Raw genomic sequence first — 21,077 nt, forward strand, 5'->3', positions numbered from 1 at the left:
TTGAACTTTGAAGGAACCTCGTTTCCTTGAGTATAATGCTATTGTTGAGTAGTTATACTGGTTGGACTGCAGAGTAGTAAGAAAATACGATAACCTACATTTATATAGGTTCCAGATTAGTTTCCACATATATTTTCTAACCTGTTTGTATTCCACTTTGTAAATTCCACTTTGCAAAATACTTTTCATTTTATTATTTTTATTTTTACAATAACCCTATAAGATAAATAAGGATAGTATTTTTATTGCTATTTTAGAGATGAGAAAACTGAGAATGACGTGTAAGGTCACATAGCTAATAAGTGGCAGAGCTAGAATTTATATCTTGTTCCTTTGATACTTAAGGCCATTACTTATAAAATATTGTTCTCATTTTAAATTTGTAACTCTGAAAGACACGGAAGTGGTAGCTTCATTTCTAAGCTGAAATAGGAAACTACAAGACATTAATGATTTATTCAACTTCAGTAAGGGCTATTTAAATTTCTATTTAAGCTTTTTCCCTGAAGCGGTAGATGATTGCCACTTATATATTCCAACACAGGGTCTTCAGTGAAATACTTAAGTTAGGTGTATTTATCACTTGGTGGTGACCATTTGATTTAAAATGGTAATTAAGACACACTGGGGCTTCCCTGGTGGCGCAGTGGTTGAGAATCTGTCTGCTAATGCAGGGGACACGGGTTCAAGCCCTGGTCTGGGAAGATCCCACATGCCGCGGAGCAGCTAGGCCCGTGAGCCACAACTACTGAGCCTACGTGTCTGGAGCCTGTGCTCCGCAACAAGAAAGGCCGCGATAGTGAGAGGCCCGCGCACCGCGATGAAGAGTGGCCCCCGCTTGCCACAACTAGAGAAAGCCCGAAAGCCCTCGCACAGAAACGAAGACCCAACACAGTCAAAAGTAAATAAATAAATAAATAAATAAATAAATAAAATTTAAAAAGTAACTGTACCATTTAAAAAAAAAGACACACTGAGTCTCTCCCCAGAGAGAGCACCAAAAAAAGAGTGTGAATTCCTTAGATTTTTCTATTCAGTTTTCTTATTTACCCCACTCTCATCTATCCTAGATTAGATCATATACTTACAAAGCCAGATTCATTTTTTTCCCCTCCTTCAAATACAAAGACATTAAATCTACCAAAATATTAGAAATGGTATTTGTTATACGTACAATTTAGAATACCGTATTTCAACTCTAAAGTCTTCGGGTTGAATTTTGCAAAGGATCCAAAATATGTTATGAGAGCCCTTTGGTGACATTAGTCCCTTTTCCTTCTTCCTTTAAAACTTTATCATCTTAAGTATAATAAGGAGAAACAAAATACTTCTATGATTATGAATCAGGTTGCCATGGGAAAAAGTAATAATTAAAAGAGGAAATGAGATTTCATTCTGGCTTTCAGTGGCACTTACTCCAGTGGAGATCTTCAGATGCAGAATAAGTAGGGGACAAATGAAAGCCCATGGTAGATGGACTTAACATTTTAGCACCTGTGTAAGACATGGTCCTGAGTAGTAAATTGAGATATTAATCTTCTAGGACAGGAAGATAATTTTAACTCAGAAGGAGATAATTTTAACTCAGCAGTTATTTACCTCCTTTGTTGCAGATTTCACCTTCTTTTAGTGAGTGGTTCTAAGAGTTCTTGACATTTTACATCTTTGGAGAGGGGGAAGGTTCTCATTTAAAACCTACTTTGAACAGCTGGGACTGGCAGCATTACCAGTTCCACTGTCTATTGCACTACGGTTTGGAGCCTGATATTCTTCAGTTATCTGAAAATGAGACGCCAGTTTTTACGACAGTGGTTCTCAGTATTCTACAAAAGCATCTGCTTCTTTGGTTAGTGTTTTCTATTTTGATGTGTATAAATATGATTAAATTTCAGAATCGTGAACCTCTGATGCCATCTCCACAGTTTATCAAATCTTACTTCAGTTCTTTCACGGATGATATAATTTCTCAGCCAATGCTTAAAGGAGAGAAGTCTGATGAAGATAAAGACAAGGAAGGGGAGGCTTTAGAAGTAAAAGAAAAGTAAGTGTCTTGAGTATAGTATCTGCTTAATGTTCTGTGTTTTTTTTGGCGGGGGCGTGGTTGTGGGGTTTTTTGCTGCCATAGAGCCAAAGTGGAACTCTGAGTTATCTCCAAAAAATCTGTTTATAAATAGATATAAATATAACAAAATTATAATATATAATAATATTATAATAATAAAAATACTTCTCTTCTCACACATGTCTATTACACCCTAAGAGTTACCTCTCTGGTGACTCAAGGTTTTACTGCCAGAAGTCTGCCCTGCTTTTAAGGTCCTACATGATATTCTCAAGAGATATCCTAGTGGAGATCAAGTGGTTGATTATATTTGAACAGGGGCACTAACTTAAAAAATGATTGTGTAGCTCAATATCCAGATGTTTTAGTGCAAGAAAGTTTATAATATATAATTTAATTTTTAGGAGTGCCCAAAAGAGTGACTTTCTTCAAGGTTTTTCCTGCATGCCTAGGAAAATGCCATTCTTTGGGTTTGTGTTTGCTCCTGTAGAGAGCTGAAACCAAAGTATAAGATACTATGTTTACAACTGGAGGTCAAGTGATATAATGTAGTATATAAGCTATCTAGCCTGCTTATCCATTTATATTTATCAATACTTTTATCTTGCTGTTGAGGCTAGCTCTCCTCTCTAAGAGAAGGTACAACATTATTACCAACATGACATTTTCTAATGAGTTTGGAAGAAAAGGGAATACTGTTCCCAAAGCAAAGCATAATTTTGCATCTATAGCATATTGGAAGGTTTAAGGAAAAAAATTGCTTTTAAGTTGTATCTCCCAATTTTTCTACCATTATTGGCCACCTTTTAAGGGAGGATACTATGTATAATTGTGCCAAGATGTTCAAGTTTGAGTTAGTTCGTGAGGAATCTCTTTGAGAAGATTGTAGATGGGAAGTAAATGTTTAAGGTGATGCCAATAATTGCCTCTTCTGATTAGGAAATAGTCCTTATCCCAGAAAAACTACAGTGAAGTTAATACCATTATTCTAAAAACTGTCTTGAGAGGTGGCAGGACATAGCTATCTCTCACCAGAACACTAATTGGAATTGGTCCTAAGTTTTTGAATTCTATTTTACTCTGAGCCTTAGCTTCATCATTTTTTGAATGGGGAAGTAATAATTACCTTTGAGGCTTATTGTGAGGTTTAGAGGTCATGTTTGTGAGTATCTAGCACTTAGGTTCTCAATAAATAGGAACCGTTATTACTTCCAATCTGATTTAATAATTATTTTATCTTACCCTGGTGACCTGAGGAATAAAACTAGAGTGCAGGGAATATTAGAATGTAATTATAGGAAAGGTTAGCACAGAGTTTGTAAGACTTTGACTGACATAACTTTTAGGTCACTTGCCAGTTTTCTCTATTCAGAATATGTAGCAAATGAAATAAGAAAATGTAATTTACAGTGCCCCTTAAAGGACATATAGTATAAATTCCTTTTCAGTTCAAAAAATTCCTTCTACAAGCCTTCTCAATAAAAGTCATCATCTTAAAAGAGTGATGATATTGTGGTCACTGCTTTTTAAAAAGTAGGGGAAGGTGTTTTCTTTAAGTACTATTTGATGGAAGAGTCTGCTTCTTTGATATTTCCACCTATTCATTCTAGGTCTGTTCTTTTAGGTGAAACAGCACAACTTCTGGATGAGAGCCTTTTATCAATAGACATTTCCCTGCCTCCAGTTCTTGCTCCCTTACAGTCCATTTCCCACAACACAGCCAGAGTGATCTTTACAAAGTACAACTCAGGTCACACCTCTTCCCTTGGGTTCTGTGACCCTAAACTCACTTGATAACTTTCTATTTCTCTGTTCTTTCTGTTAGTCATAAAATAACTGTTGCGTGCCATCAATGCACCACAGATAAGAAGGTGAATAAGACAGGATCATTTTCTATGTTGCAGATCAGTCTGTCATTAGCTCATCTTTTCATGTGTCTAAATGTTGAAGCCTGGGCAATAACCCTAGGTTTCTGCCATTTTCTCTGTTGTTTCCTTTTTTAAAACTCTTTCTTCAAGGCAGCAAGAAAATCCCAGTCTGCATCAAAAATCCTAATCTGTTACACACACTGCCCCGCATACCACCACCCACACTCCAGTCTCACATTGACTGGCTAACTTGTTTAAGGGGAGGAGGACAGTTGTTTAACTCAGGTATACTAAACGTGGCAAGTTTTAGCATTTGATGCTTTTTTAGTAATTTTTTATGTTCATTTTATTAGTAATAAATAGTAATTTCCTGTGCTTATTTTATTTTCAGCTCTGGATACTTAAAGGCCAAACAGTATATGGAGGAAGAAAACTATGATAAAATCATAAGTGAATGCTCAAAAGAAATAGATGCCCAAGGCAAATACATGGCAGAAGCATTATTACTACGAGCTACTTTCTACTTGCTTATTGGTAATGCCAACGCAGCCAAACCAGATTTAGATAAGGTCATCAGCTTGAAAGAAGCTAATGTGAAGGTACATTTAAAACTCTGTATGTGTGCATGTGAAAAAATTAATAATAAATAAAAATAAGACTTTTAGGTATGTTTTGCCAAAGTTTTGGCATTTCAGTTGCCATTCTCCAAAAGATTATTTTTTGTTTTGGAAGGGACTACGCCTAATGATGATTGAGTTGGTGCAGTGAAACTGAATCATAAATGTCAGTGTTAGATATCTTTAACTAGGAAAGGACCTTTTTTTTTCCCCTATAATATGTGGTAGCTTCAGCTTCCCCGTATAGCTTCTGCTTACTGTATTGGACTATATTTGGGTAGGGGTAAAGGTGATGTAGCAGTGCTATAGGTAGTATTGTAAATAACATGCAATATGTAGTACAGGGTTATAAAATGCATTTAATAAAAAATAAACACATTTAATATATTCTGAAAGATTTTATTTACATGAGGAAAAAACAAGATCTAAAAATATAATATAGAAATATACTGAAATATACCAAAAGTTTTTGCAGTTGTGTGGTTGGAACAGCTTTTCGTTTTCTAAGTGTTCTTGTGTGTATGTAGTTATTTTTATAATTAAGATTCGGTGGGGGGGGGGGGTCTGTCGAATATGAGCCTTCTACTCAGTGTAACAAGAATAGCGGTTAGCTGCCAAAGTGCTGTACTCCTTATTAGATGGTTAACATCTCTTTTTCCTCATTGAATTAAGTGAACTCTGGCTTTATTCACCTCCAAATGAAAAGTATGTGTTAAAAGTCCTTCTCAAAATAGATTTTCAAGTTGAAGATACCCTAGTAATAATTAATTTTATTTCCTGCTGATTTTCCTGATGATTACAAATATGTTCTGTTATGTGTTTTTGTTATTGTTGTGAGGGAATTCTTATTTGTTTCATTGAGGAAGACATTTGTATGTACTTTTGCCTTGAAAAAAATTTTAGAGAAGAACCCTATTTCTTATTTCATGATCATGATTTTTTGTTTTAATGGCAAGTGATGATGCCTGTCATATGCTATGTACAAAAATGAGCTCAGAACGGATCAGAGACCTGAATGTTAAGAGCCAAAACTATAAAACTCTTAGAAGAAAACATACGAGGAAATCTTCAATACTTTAGATTAAGCTGTGGTTCCTTAGGCATGACACCAAAAGCACAAGTGACCAAAAAAAGGGAAAACACATTCCACAGGATGGGAGAAAATATTCACAAGTCATATATCTGATAAGGGGCTTGTATCCAGAATATATTAAAGAAGTTTTCTTACAACTCAACAATAAAAAGATAGCCTAATTTAAAACCAGGAAAGGATCTGAATAGACATTTTCCCAAAGAATATGTACAAATAGCCAATAAGGACAAGAAAAGCTGCTTAGCATCATTAGCCCTTAGGGAAATGCAAATCAAAATCACAACGAGGTATCACTTTATACCCACTAGGATGGCTGTAATCAGAAATTTGGACAATTAAAAGTATTAGTATAGATATGGAGAAGTTGGAACACTCATACATTGCTGGTAGGAATATAAAATGGTAAAATCCCTTTGGAAATTAGTTGGGGTTGGGAAGTTCCTCAAAATGTTAAACATAGAGTTACCATGTGACCCAGTAGTTCCTCTCCTAGGTATCTATACCCACGAGAATTGAATTCATATGTCAACACAGAAACTTGTACATGAATGTTCATAGCAGCATTATTCATAAGAGCCAAAAAGTGGAAGCCTTCTTGGGCTTCCCTGGTGGCGCAGTGGTTGAGAGTCCGCCTGCCGATGCAGGGGACATGGGTTCGTGCCCCGGTCCGGGAATATCCCACATACCACGGAGCGGCTGGGCCCGTGAGCCATGGCCACTGAGCCTGCGCGTCCGGAGTCTGTGCTCTGCAACAGGAGAGGTCACAACAGTGAGAGGCCCGCGTACCGCAAAAAAAAAAAAAAAAAAAAAGTGGAAGCAACTCAAATGTCCATCAGCTGGGGAACAGATAAATAAAATGTGATATATCTATACAATGGAATATTATTTAACCATTAAAAAAGAATGAGCTGGGATGAAGTGAGAGAGTAGCACTGACATATATACACCACCAAATGTAAAATGGATGGCTAGTGGGAAGCTGCACAGGGAGATCAGCTCCAATGCTTTGTGATGACCTAGAGGGGTAGGGTGGGGTGGGGAGGGTGGGAGGGAGGCTCAAGAGGGAGGGGATATGGGGGTATATGTATACATATAGCTGGTTCACTTTGTTATACAGCAGAAACTAACACACCATTGTAAAGCAATTATACTCCAATAAAGATATTTTAAAAAAGAAAAGAATGAAGTACTGATACATGTTACAACATAGACAAACCTTGAAAACATGCTATGTGAAAGAAGCCAGTCACAAAAAGACTGCATTATGTACAATTCCAGTTTGTATGAAATGTCTGGAATATACACATCCATAGAAAGAGAAAAAAAGACTGATGGTTTCTGGGGACTGAGAATTAGGCAGGAAATAGGGAATGCCTGCTAATGTGTATGAGATTTCCTTCGGGAGTGATGAAAACGTTCTAGAATTAGTGGTGACAGTTGCACAACTCTGAATATACTAAAAATGACTGACTTATATACTTTTAAAGGGTGAGCTTTATGGTACGTGAATTACATCTCAATACAGCTGTTATTTTAAAAAAACTAAATTAGAATAAAAGTAGTAATGATGAATCTTTCCTCATTTGGGGTATATAGCTTCGAGCAAATGCTCTCATCAAAAGAGGCAGCATGTATATGCAACAGCAGCAGCCTTTGCTGTCTACTCAGGATTTTAACATGGCTGCCGACATCGATCCTCAGAATGCAGATGTTTATCACCACCGAGGGCAGGTAAATTAATTTTCTTAAAAAGTTCTGATCTTTGAATTGAGGAATTTGATACCATTTTGAGAATGTCTTTAAAGTTTTCTTGCATCACTTGTGATAGCTGTGAACAAAGTATCAGAGTGGTTTACAGTTTGGGTTGGCATTTATTTAGTCCCATCTTGAACATTTGTCCTGATATTTACTTGCAAAAAAAAAGGAAGAGGAAGGCTATAAATGTTGGCTTTTGCATATCAGGTTTGTTTTTCAGGTGTTTCTGCTTCATAGGTTTTCAACATTAAAAACATGTAAAACATGTTTCAACATTAAAACATTAAAAACATGTAGTGACAAAGAAAGAAAATGTAATGAGCATTTTGAGTTAATGCTAGAATCAACAGAATGATTTTTGTGGGCTTCTTGCTGTAAGGAAATATTAGCCTGAATTATCCAGACAGTATCAAAAAAATCTCTTCTGAATGGAGTTTTATAACATGCATATTTGTTTTTTAGTAAAAATATATAGTGAAGAAAACAGTTCCCAATTTCAGCCTCATCTGGAGAAAACACGGCTTTATAAATCTGCTTGTGTGACGTGGCTGCTTGGAATGCATTAGAGTAGAAAGTATGGGCTGGCTAATCCATATAATAACAGAAAAGTCAGGTTCTTTCTAATGGAGAATTTTATCTCATATTTCTGTCTGAAGGGTCTTAAGAAGTGTTGAGATAACCTTAAAATTCTTGGTATTTTGATCCTTACTGGTAGTGTCTTTTAAGATTAATTTGAAATGTAGTTATCTACTGTCTGATCTACTTTGACGTTTGAAAGTACAGATACTTCATTTTCTAGAAGAAAAATCACTTAAGAGTGATGAAAAATGGTAGGTTTATAGTGCTTTTTAAAAAAATTGGACACTGGTTTTAAGTTTTAGAATCTTTCCTTTAAAATTATAAGATTTTCTAGTTCACTATTTCTAGAAAGTAATTCTATATTGAATAATTTCATGCATAGCATTATGCAGAGCTGAACTAAGAGGCACGGTACATATTTAACTGGTGTACTTGTTATTTTGAACTGCGTTTATCTATGTACTTTTTTTCCTTAGCTGAAAATACTGCTTGATCAAGTTGAAGAAGCAGTAGCAGATTTTGATGAATGTATTAGATTAAGACCTGAGTCTGCTCTGGCACAAGCTCAGAAATGTTTTGCATTGGTAGGTTCGACTTTCTTTTGTATTTTCCTAAACATCAGTATTTCCCATTGATAACAAAAATGAGTATTATTGTCTACAAAATCATCTACTGACAGGGAGAAAAAAATGTCAGTTTAGGAAAGTAGAAGTGTGTATTACTTGAGGTTCTGCTCCAATATTTCTCTGGATGCCTTATTTGGTTCATCTTGATAGATGTTTGTCCCTGATTTTATGCCCCCTAAACAGCACTCTTCTCTCTAATTCTCTACCATAAACCAGTATGAAGAACAAAAGCATTTAGAGGAAATAGTCTGCAATCATGACACCATATAACTCATCTCTCATTTCGCCTTTGTAGAGCTATTAATATTCAGAAACACAAAGTTGAAAATTAGGTAAAATAAGGCCATTTCTAGTGAAATCAGATACTTCAGTTAACCCCATACCCTGAGTCCTAAAAGGATTTTCCTTTTAAAGAAAGAAATTGGGTCACAAACACATTTATATTACAGATTAAAAATGTTATCAGATGAAGCTTTATAATACTTTTATTATGAAGTAATAATAAAAAATAAATAATAAAGTGATAATATATTGAATTTAAAATTCCCCTACTTATGTACAAAGTTAACCTGTTACAAGTTAGTTTGTCGTCTTCTAGAATACTGAACATCTTGAAATTGTTTAGTGGCAATGAAGTCCTAATTGTACATAGCCTTTGGATCCCTGCTCTAGAGATATTCCCGTGGAACCCTTTTAGATGCAGCAAATTATGTAGCAGATTGCCTGCTTCTCTGGAAATACTTATGTAATTTTGTGTGACTTTTATAATATGTTAACATTTCCTGAGTTTTTGAGTTCTTGATTTGACCGGCCTGTTTTGATTTTTTTACACAGTATCGCCAAGCATATACGGGAAACAATTCTTCACAAATCCAAGCAGCTATGAAAGGTTTTGAAGAGGTCATAAAGAAATTTCCAAGGTGTGCTGAAGGCTATGCATTATATGCCCAGGTAAATGTCATTTTTCATATTTTTTCACTTGCCAGATCTTTTTTAAAGAACTGCATTCATATCTTGAATGCTAGCCTGGAAATCAGAAAATAGTGCTTCTCGTTGCAGCTTTTGTGGAAGCAGATGGCTTTGTTCCTGCTTTGTTTCTCCTGGTCCCCAGGATGGTCCTGGATCATCTTAAGAGGGCTTCCTATGTTATACAATTTGAAAACCGTGGCCCTAAACTTGTAACATGGGGAAGCTTAAATAGAGCATTTCCCTCATGTTTTCATTTGGATTGGATTTGCGAAATATAATTATCTTAGGAAAATCTACTGTATGCAATTGGTGAGGGAAATGTCCTTGGAAAGGTTTTTCTTCTGTTTGATCACTGTTCTTTTAAATGGTTAGATAGTCTGTAACAGCTCATTTTAATCTCTCCGGTTTGTTTAAAATTCTTGAAGCTTTCCTTGGTTTAGGATCGAAGCTATGGAAAGTAGGATTTAAATTCAGATTATTTTCACTTTTTGGTTTTTTTTTTTTGGCCGCAGTGGGTCTTCGTTGCTGCACGTGGGCTTTCTCTAGTTGCAGCGAGCAGGGGCTGCTCTTTGTTGCGGTGCGTGGGCTTCTCATTGCAGTGGCTTCTCTTGTTGAGGAGCACAGGCTCTAAGCCTTCAGTAGTTGTGGTGTGTGGGCTCAGTAGTTGTGGCGCACGGGCTTAGTTGCTCTGTGGCATGTGGGATCTTCCAGACTAGGGCTCGAACCTGTGTCTCCTGCATTGGCAGGCAGATTCTTAACCACTGCGCCACCAGGGAAGCCCCACTTTTTAAATTATAGTTTGAAGTCTTTGAAAACTTATTTATTAATTTTAAATTATCCATTTAAATGAAAATGATTAACTTCTTATAGCCACAGTTAAAGAGTTTTTCCTCTAAGTAACTGATCTCTGAATGACTGTTTCTTTCTTACTCTTTAAGGTGAAAGCTGCTTTTGGTATCTCAAAAACCAGCCATCTCAAAACTCTATATATTTTCTCTTATTCTTCTTATTCCAAAGAAATGTTGTTCCCCTCCCTCCTTTATCCCCCCAAACATCACAGAAACAGGAAGCATTTAAAAATGACCGTCTGTATTAGACTCCTACCTCCAGACATTTTTAGGGTTGTTTTGTTTTTAATTTCCTTCATGTTATCTTTAGTCCAGTTATAAGAAAAGTTCCACAGGATAAAACTTTCTTTTTGAGGGTTTATTGAGAGGGACTATAGAAGATTGATTGTGTCGGATCTATTATATAAAGTCCTACCATCACTGCATTATTAAGGGTTGAAATTCTGCAGTATGAAGTACAACCCAGGAATTCTTTTTTTGTTTCTTTGTTTTTAATATATTCTTTTCCATTATAGTTTATCACAGGATATTGAGTATAGTTCCCTGTGCTATACGGTAGGACCTTGTTCTTTATCCATTCTAAATGTAATAGTTTGCATCTACCAACCCCAAACTCCCAGTCTGTCCCTCTCTCTCTCCCACTCCTGCTTGGCAACCACAAGTCTGTTCTCTATGTCTGTGAGTCTGTTTCCTTTTTATAGATAGGTTCATTTGTGCCATATTTTAGGTTCCACATATAAGTGATATCATACGGTATTTGTCTTTCTCTTTCTGACTTTACTTCACTTAGTATGATATTCTCCAGTTGCATCCATGTTGCTGCAAATAGCATTATTTCATTCTTTTTTATGGCTGAGTAGTATTCCATTGTATATATATGTACCACATCTTCTTTATCCATTAATCAGTTGATGGACACCTAGGTTGTTTCCATGTTTTGGCTATTGTGAAGAGTGCTGTTATGAACATAGGGGAACATGCTTTTTTTTTTTAACATCTTTACTGCAGTATAATTGCTTTACTATGTTGTGTTAGTTTCTCCTGTATAACAAAGGGAATCAGCTGTATGCATATGTATATCTCCATATCTCCTCCCCCTTGTGTCTCCCTCCCACCCTCCTTATCCCACCCCTCTAGGTGCTCACAAAGCACCAAGCTGATCTCCCTGTGCTATGTGGCTGCTTCCCACTAGCTATCTGTTTTACATTTGGTAGTGTATATATGTCCATGCTACTTTCTCATTTCATCCCAGCTTACCCTTCCCCCTCCCCATGTCCTGAAGTCCATTCTCTATGTCTGCATCTTTATTCCTGTCCTGCCCCTAGGTTCATTAGAACCATTTTTTTTTTAGATTCCATATATATGTGTTAGCATATGGTATTTGTTTTTCTGACTTACTTCACTCTGTATGACAGACTCTAGGTCCATTGACCTCACTACAAATAACTCAATTTCATTTCTTTTTATGGTTGAGTAATATTCCATTGTATATATGTGCCACATCTTCTTATCCATTCATCTGTTGATGGACACCTAGGTTGCTTCTATGTCCTGGCTATTGTAAATAGTGCTGCAGTGAACATTGTGGTACATGACTCTTTTTGAACTATGGTTTTCTAAGGGTATATGCCCAGTAGTGAGATTGCTAAGTCATATGGTAGTGCTGTTTTTAGTTTTTTAAGGAACCTCCATACTGTTCTATAGTGGCTGTATCAATTCACATTCCCACCGACAGTGCAAGAGGGTTCCCTTTTCTCCACACCCTCTCCAGAATTTACTGTTTGTACGTTTTTAGATGATGGCCATTCTGACCAGTGTGAGGTGATACTGCATTGTAGTTTTGATTTGCTTTCTCTGATGACTAGTGATGTTGAGCATCTTTTCACGTGTTTTTTGGCAATCTGTATATCTTGTTTGGAGAAATGTCTGTTTAGGTCTTCTGCCCATTTTTGGATTGGGTTCTTTGTTTTTTTGATATTGAGCTGCATGTGCTGCTTGTATATTTTGGATATTAATCCTTTGTCAGTTGCTTTGTTTGCAAATATTTTCTCCCATTATGAGGGTTGTCTTTTCGTCTTGTTTATGGTTTCCTTTGCTGTGCAAAAGCTTTGAAGTTTCATTAGGTCCCATTTGCTTATTTTTGTTTTTATTTCCATTTCTCTAGGAGGTGGGTCAAAAAGGATCTTGCTATGATTTATGTCATAGAGTCTTCTGCCTATATTTTCCTCTAAGAGTTTGATAGTGTCTGGCCTTACATTTAGGTCTTTAATCCATTTTGAGTTTATTTTTGTGTATGGTGTTAGGAAGTGTTCTAATTTCATTCTCCTACATGTAGCTGTCCATTTTTCCCAGCACCACTTATTGAAGAGGCTGTCTTTTCTCCATTGTATAATCTTGCCTCCTTTACCAAAGATAAGGTGACCATATGTACATGGGTTTATCTCTGGGCTTTCTATCCTGTTGCATTGATCTATATCTCTGTTTTTGTGCCAGTACCATACTGTCTTGATTACTGTAGCTTTGTAGTATAGTCTGAAGTCCAGGAGCCTGATTCTGATTCCTCTAGCTCCGTTTTTCTTTCTCGCTCTTGCTTTGGCTATTTGGGGTCTTTTGTGTTTCCATACAAATTGTAAAATTGTTTGTTCTAGTTCTGTGAAAAATGCCAGTGGTAGTTTGATATGAACTGCATTGAATCTTTAGATTGCTTTTGGGTAGTATAGTCATTTTCACAAGGTTGATTCTTCCAATCCAAGAACATAGTATATCTCTCCATCTGTTTGTATCGTCTTTAATTTCTTTCATCAGTGTCTTATAGTTTTCTGCATACAGGTCTTTTGTCTCCTTAGGTAGGTTTATTCCTGGGTATTTTATTCTTTTTGTTGCAGTGGTAAATGGGAGTGTTTCTTTAATATCTCTTTCAGATTTTTCATCCTTAGTGTATAGAAATACAAGAGATTTCTGTGCACTAATTTTGTATCCTGCTACTCTACCGTATTGATTGATTAGCTCTAGTAGTTTTCTGGTAGCATCTTTAGGATTCTCTCTGTATAGTATCATGTCATCTGCAAACAGTGACAGCTTTACTTCTTTTCCAATTTGGATTCCTTTTATTTCTTTTTCTTCTCTGATTGCTGTGGCTAAAACTTCCAAAACTATATTGAATAACAGTGGTGAGAATGGACAACCTTATCTTGTTCCTGATCTTAGAGGAAATGGTTTCGGTTTTTCACCACTGAGATGATGTTGCCTGTGAGTTTGTCATATACGGCCTTTATTATGTTGAGGAAAATTCCCTCTATGCCTACTTTCTGGAGAGTTTTTATCATAAATGGGTGTTGAATTTTGTCAAAAGCTTTTTCTGCGTCTATTGAGATGATCATATGGTTGTGATCCTTCAATTTGTTAATATGGTGTATCATATTGATTGATTTGCATATATTGAAGAATACTTGCATTCCTGGGATAAACCCGACTTGATCATGGTATATGATCCTTTTAATGTGCTGTTGGATTTTGTTTGCTAGTATTTTGTTGAGGATTTTTGCATCTATGTTCATCAGAGATATTGATCTCTAGTTTTCTTTTTTTTGTGACATCTTTGTTCGGAAGTGTTCCTCCCTCTGCTATATTTTGGAAGAGTTTGAGAAGGATAGGTGTTAGCTCTTCTCTAAATGTTTGATAGAATTCTCCTGTGAAGCCATCTGGTCCTGGGCTTTTGTTTGTTGGAAGATTTTTAATCACAGTCTCAATTTCATTTTTAATCACAGTCTCAATTTCATTTTTAATCACAGTCTCAATGCTTGTGATTGGTCTGTTTATATTTTCTATTTCTTCCTGGTTCAGTCTTGGAAGGTTTTGCTTTTCTAAGAATTTGTCCATTTTTTTCCAGGTTTTCCATTTTCTTGGCATATCATTGCTTGTAGTAATCTCTCATGATCCTTTGTATTTCTGCAGTGTCAGTTGTTACTTCTCCTTTTTCATTTCTAATTCTATTGATTTGAGTCTTCTCCCTTTTTTTCTTGATGAGTCTGGGTAATGGTTTATCAGTTTTGTTTTATCTTCTCAAAGAACCAGCTTTTAGATTTATTGATCTTTGCTATCTTTCCCTTCATTTCTTTTTCATTGATTTCTGGTCTGATCTTTATGTTTTCTTTCCTTCTGCTAACTTTGGGATATTTTTGTTCTTCTTCCTCTAATTGTTTAGGTGTAAGGTTAGGTTGTTTTTTTGAGATGTTGCTTATTTTTTGAGGTAGGATTGTATTGCTATAAACTTCCCTCTTAGAACTGCTTTTGCTGCATCCCGTAGGTTTTGGGTCATCGTGTTTTCATTGTCATTTGTTTCTGGGTACTTTTTGATTTCCTCTTTGATTTTGTCAGTGATCTCTTGGTTATTTAGTAGCGTATTGTTTAGCCTCCATGTGTTTGTGTTTTTTTCCTGTAATTGATATCTAGTCTCATAGCATTGTGGTCAGAAAAGATACTTGGTACAAATTCAGTTTTCTTAAATTTACCAAGGCTTCATTTGTGACCCAGGATATGATCTATACTGGAGGATATTCCATGAGCACTAGAGGAGAAAGTGTATTCTGTTGTTTTTGGATGGAATGTCCTATAAATATCAATTAAGTCCATCTTGTTGAATGTGTCATTTAAAGCTTTTGTTTCCTTATTTATTTTCATTTTGGATGATCTGTCCGTTGGTGAAAGTGGGGTGTTAAAATCCGCTGCTGTGATTGTGTTACTGTCGATCTCCCCTTTCATGACTGTTAGCATTTGCCTTATGTATTGAGGTGCTCCTATGTTGGGTACATAAATCTTTACAATTGTTATATTTTCTTCTTGGATTGATCCCTAGATCATTATGCAGTCTCCTTCTTTGTCTCTTTTAATAGTCTTTATTTTAAAGTCTATTCTGTCTGATACAAGAATTCCTACTCCAACTTTCTTTTGATTTCCATTTGCATGGAATATCTTTTTCCATCCCCTCACTTTCAGTCTGTATGTGTCCCTAGGTCTGAAGTGGGGCTCTTTTAGACAGCATATGTACGGGTCTTGTTTTTGTATCCATTCAGCCAGTCTGTGTCTTTTGGTTGGAGCATTTAATCCACTTACATTTAAGGTCATTATCGATATGTATGTTCCTATTACCATTTTCTTAATTGTTTTGGGTTTGTTATTGTAGGTCTTTTCCTTCTGTTGTGTTTCCTGCCTAGAGAAGTTCCTTTAGCATTTGTTGTAGAGCTGGTTTGGTGGTGCTGAATTCTCTTAAATTTTGCTTATCTGTAAAGGTTTTAATTTCTCCATCGAATCTGAATGAGATCCTTGCTGGGTAGAGTAGTCTTGGTTGTAGGTTCTTCCCTTTCATCACTTTAAATATGTCCTACCACTCCCTTGTGGCTTGCAGAGTTTCTGCTGAAAAGTCAGCTGTTAACCTGATGGGGATTCCCTTGTATGTTATGTATTGCTTTTTCCTTGTTGCTTCTAATATTTTTTCTTTGTATTTAATTTTTGATAGTTTGATTAATATGTGTCTTGGTGTGTTTCTCTTTGGGTTTATCCTTTATGGTACTGTCTGTGCTTCCTGGACTTGATTGTCTATATCCTTTCCCATGTTAGGGAAGTTTTCGACTATAATCTCTTCAAATATTTTCTCAGACCCTTTCTTTTTCCTTCTTCTTCTGGGACCCATATAATTCGAATGTTGGTGCATTTAATGTTGTTCCAGAGGTCTCTAAGACTGTCCTCAATTCTTTTCGTTCTTTTTTCTTTATCCTGCTTCTTGACAGTTATTTCCAACATTTTATCTTCCAGCTCACTTATCCGTTCTTCTGCCTCAGTTATTCTGTTATTGATTCCTTCTAGAGTATTTTTAATTTCAGTAATTGTGTTGTTCATCTCTGTTTGTTTGCTCTTTAGTTCTTCTAGATCCTTGTTAAATGTTTCTTGTATTTTCTCCATTGTGTTTCCAAAATTTTGGATCATCTTTACTGTCGTTACTCTGAATTCTTTTTCAGGTAGGTTGCCTATTTCATCTTCATTTAATTGGTCTTGTAGGTTTTTATCTTGCTCCTTTGTTTGTAACGTATTTTTTATAATTTCCTTTTTTTTTTTTTTTTTGATGGGTGGTGCTGTATTTCTGTCTTACTGGCTGTTTAGCCTGAGACATCCAGCACTGGAGTCTGCAGGCAGTTGGATAGAGCTGGGTCTTGGTGCTGAGATGAGGCCCTCTGGGAGGCCTCACTCTGAATGATATTCCCTGGGGTCCTAAGTTCTCTGTTAGTCCAGCAGTTTGGACTTGGAGTTCCCACCACAGCAGCTCATTGCCCAACCTCCGGCCTGGGAACCAAGATTCCGCAAGCTTTGTGGTGCGGTAAAAAAAAGAAAACAGAAAAAAACAAACAAACTGTACAGTATCAAAGAAAATAAAACTAGAAAGATAAAAAATGTATTAGGAAAAATAAAACTATAATTGAACCAACTGCAACAATGTAAAATAAAACCACACCAGAAAAAAGAAAACAGAAAAGGGGAAGGGGGAACAAGCCAAAAGGAGAGATCACTAGCAAAGTATAAAGAATAAAATAAAATTAGAAAAATAAAAAATTTATTAGGGAACATAATAATATAAAAGAATCAACAACAGTGAATCAACAAGGTAAAACAGAACCCCAATCTAAAAGAGGAAAAAGGAAAAAAAAAAAAAGCCTTGGCCGTGGTGGCAGAGTTTAGGTGGGGTGGGACTTAGGCAGGGGTGGGGTTTAGGGTGGGGCGGAACCTAGGCAGGTGGGGGGGGTGTCGTTTGAGTGTGGGGTGGAGCCTAGGCGGGGTGACTTTCAAGCATGGGGTGGGGCCTCTGCTTAGGACCTGAATGATCAAGGAAGGGGAGAGGCAGTATGTCCAAAGGAGGGCTTCCGGAGTGTAGAGTTCCAGAGTTTGGAGGTCGGGCCCTGAGTGAGGGTGTGTGGGTGGGGTTTAGGCCCAGCGCGTTGGAGGGGTCTCCGAGTGCAGAGGTAGGGTCCTGGGTGGGGGTGTAGGGTCGGGGCTTGGGTTCTGTGGAGCAGGAGGGAGGCTTTAAGGGCAGAGTATTAGGCCTCGGAGCCCAACAGGCTCCCCGGTGCCTAAGTGGACAGGAAAAGCACTGGCCGTGTTCCCTTCTGTTCTTTCGCACCCCTCTCCCAACCGTCTCCTCAGGGTCTTCCCCCATTGCTACTGGACTCCTAACTTTGGGTAGGTCCCACTGGGTGTAGGAACTCCTCCCCTCCCCCAGCTACCCCTCAGGGGTGCCAGTCCCATAGGTCTGGCCTTTACTTTTGCTCCCCCTTCCCTGCCTCCCATTCCCTCAGGACCCGTGTGGCTGGAGGGGTCCTAGGTGGGCAGAGGATCAGGCCCGGTATCTCTTACTGGGGGCCCAAGGGGGCAGGGGAAACCTGGCTACACTCCCTTTTGATCCTCTGCCCTCCCAGTGGTTCCCCAATTTCCCCTTCGGATGTGGGATCCCTTCCCCTCCCCCAGCCACCCCTCAGGGGCGCCAGACCCGTCCCACCTCCACTTCTCCCCCTTCACTCCCCCCACACCCAACATCCTACCCGGTCACTGGGAGTTCCTCCTGTCCCCTTAGTTGACCATGGTTCCCCACTGGTGCCTGGTAGGTACCCTAGGTGTAAGGAGATGTAAATTCCAAATCCTCCTAGTACACCATCTTGACTCCACCCCCACATGTATGTTTTTGAATCATATTTTGTCCAGGTATATTTCCAGGAGTGGCATTGCTGGATCATATGGTAATTCTATTTTTAGTTTTCTGAGAACCTCCATACTGTTTTCCATAGTGGCTGTATCAATTTACATTCCCACCAGCAGTGTAGGAGAGTTTCCTTTTCTCCACACCCTCTGCAGCATTTGTTATTTGTAGACTTTTTAATGATGGCCATTCTGACTGGTGTGAGGTGGTACCTCGTTGTAGGTTTGATTTTCATTTCTCTATTAGTGATGTTGAGCATCTTTTCATGTGCCTGCTGGCCATCTGTATGTCTTCTTTGGAGAAATGTCTATTAAGGTCTTCTGCCCATTTTTCAGTTGGGTTGTTTGGGTTTTTTTGTTGTTGATTTGTATGAGCTGTTTGTATATTTTGGAGATTAAGTCCTTGTCTGTCTCATCATTTACAAATATTTTCTCCCATTCTGTAGGTTGTCTTTTCTTTTTGGTTATGGTTTCCTTTGCTGTGCAAAAGCTTGTAAGTTTGATTCAGTCCCATTTGTTTAGTTTTGTTTTTATTTCTATTGCCTTGGGAGACTGATCTAAGAAAACATTGGTATAATTTATGTCAGAGATGTTTTGCCTATGCTCTCCTCTAAGAGTTTTATGGTGTCATGTCTTAAGTTTTAAGTCTTTAAGGCATTTTGACTTTATTTTTGTGCATGGTATGAGGGTGTGTTCTAACTTCATTGATTTACATGCAGCTCTCCAACTTTCCCAGCACAACTTGCTGAAGAGACGGTCTTTTTCCCATTTTATATTCTTGCCTCTTTTGTCGAAGATTAATTAACCATAGGTGTGTGGGTTTACTTCTGCAACCCAGGAATTCATTAACCTCAGTTTGAAATCTTATCTGCTCAGTCTTTGTTCTTATAATTCCTAGACAGAAAACAAAATGATACATTGGTTGCTGACTACATGCTCAATTAATTGTGAAAGCATGTATATATAAAATTTTATAGAATGTATAGAAGTTAAAATAGGACAAACACACATTATAATTGTATGACGTTTGTATTGAATAGTACACTTGAATAGTACACTTGGGTTTAGGGCTTATATTTTTTTTTTTTTTTTTTTTTTTTTTTTGGAACATTGGACAATTCCTTTTATTTTTTTTTTATTTATTTTTTTTTTAACATCTTTATTGGGGTATAATTACTTTACAATGGTGTGTTAGTTTCTGCTTTATAACAAAGTGAATCAGTTATACATATACATATGTTCCCATATCTCTTCCCTCTTGCGTCTCCCTAGGGCTTATATTTAATTAGGAACAAGCCAGAAGGTGACAGGAGCATCTTCATCACTGAAATGAAATTCAGAAAGGCTTTTTTGGTGCAGATTTCTATAAGCAGCTAAAAGAGCAAAGGCCACTGACTAGCTTTTAAAGAAACCAAATACTAGGAACAACTCTTTTGCAGAGGTTTCATGATTGTACATTTCTCCCTCATTATGTTACCTTCAAAACAGGTTTTGGCTTACTTGAGCATCATCTTTTTTTTTTTAATAAATTTATTTATTTTATTTTGGCTGTGTTGGGTCTTCGTTGCTGCGCGGGCTTTCTCTAGTTGCGGCGAGCGGGGGCTACTCTTCATTGCGGTACGAGGGCTTCTCATTGCGGTGGCTTCTCTTGTTGCAGAGCACCAGCTCTAGGCACTTGGGCTTCAGTAGTTGTGGCACGTGGGCTCAGTAGTCGTGGTGCACAGGCTTAGTTGCTCCACGGCATGTGGGATCTTCCTGGACCAGGGCTTGAACCTGTGTCCCCTGCATTCGCAGGAGATTCTCAACCCCTGTGCCACCAGGGAAGCCCTACTTGAGCATCATCTTATCAGCACTAGCATTATTACAAGTCTGTTTGCACTAAAGATTCTGTCTTTTGGTCCCTCTTCTGATGTTTGCTTTACTATATATAGCAAATTTTATTTATACATAGAGAGTTATGTATAGTTACATACAGTTACATAGTATGACTTTTTTCTTTGAACCCTGAAGCTGAGCTTAGATGCTGGCTAACTCTCAGAGTTACAGTTTGATCAGCATGATCTGGTATCCACATAACCAAGCCTTCCATTTCTGCCATGGGATTTGCCTTCAAACAGTTGATTGTAGCTGCTTTCTCTGACCAATCATTTTTAAGGAATGACTGATAACAGTTAACATACCTATCTGAACTTATCCTTCCAAATGAGTATTGTTTTTAAAGTAATTCCCTTAGGATATATTATGATAAATTATGAATAAGTGACATGAATGTACCTGTGAGAATCTGATATTAGAACTTGCACCAAGAGTGGGATTTTCTGTATTCTAGAGTTTATTAGATCTTCTCCTATTGCATATTACTAACAAATTTAATAAAGAGAACAGTTAAGATTTCATATTTATAATATTGCTATGTAAAAACCCCAATAATTAAGATGCAACATTTTAAATAAGTTTAATCCCCAAAACAATAATTTGGTAATGCATGGTTACATGAAGTAAATTTTAATAATAAGCAGTATACTTTTAACTGCTTAGGGTGACAGTTACCTAAATTTAACTGAAGTATCTCTTCACATAGGCATTAACAGATCAACAACAGTTTGGTAAAGCTGATGAAATGTATGATAAATGTATTAATTTGGAACCAGACAATGCCACAACATACGTTCATAAAGGGTATGTATTTTTGTGGGTCTGTTTGTTCCAGTAAGAAACTAAATTTCTTGCATAGTAGTAAGATGGATTTCTTTTGGTCGCTGAGAAAGGGGACTGTGGTAGATAGTGTCAGTGTTAACTGAAAAATTTCTTAGTGCTGTGCATGCTTCACTGTTACTTTTTCTTTTACTTATGTTTCATTATTATACAATAATTAGTAAATATGCTATTTTCACCCTAGCTTAAGTATTTCAGTTCTGAA

At 37.1% G+C, this 21,077-nt stretch overlaps 1 protein-coding gene across 2 annotated transcripts in view; it reads left to right on the forward strand.

Moving 5' to 3' along the window:
• The window catches only part of TOMM70 (translocase of outer mitochondrial membrane 70), a 45,114-nt gene that overhangs the window by 20,690 nt on the left and 3,347 nt on the right, over window positions 1-21,077 (forward strand). For both annotated transcript variants that reach the window (XM_019922733.3, XM_019922734.3), the window contains exons 5-10: window positions 1,893-2,041; window positions 4,322-4,529; window positions 7,237-7,371; window positions 8,451-8,558; window positions 9,435-9,551; window positions 20,739-20,836. In XM_019922733.3, coding sequence (XP_019778292.1) covers window positions 1,893-2,041; window positions 4,322-4,529; window positions 7,237-7,371; window positions 8,451-8,558; window positions 9,435-9,551; window positions 20,739-20,836 — 815 coding nt within the window. The remainder of the gene's footprint in view (window positions 1-1,892; window positions 2,042-4,321; window positions 4,530-7,236; window positions 7,372-8,450; window positions 8,559-9,434; window positions 9,552-20,738; window positions 20,837-21,077) is intronic.

This window comes from Tursiops truncatus, chromosome 4, assembly GCF_011762595.2.
Source record: "Tursiops truncatus isolate mTurTru1 chromosome 4, mTurTru1.mat.Y, whole genome shotgun sequence".
Lineage (NCBI taxonomy): Eukaryota > Metazoa > Chordata > Mammalia > Artiodactyla > Delphinidae > Tursiops > Tursiops truncatus.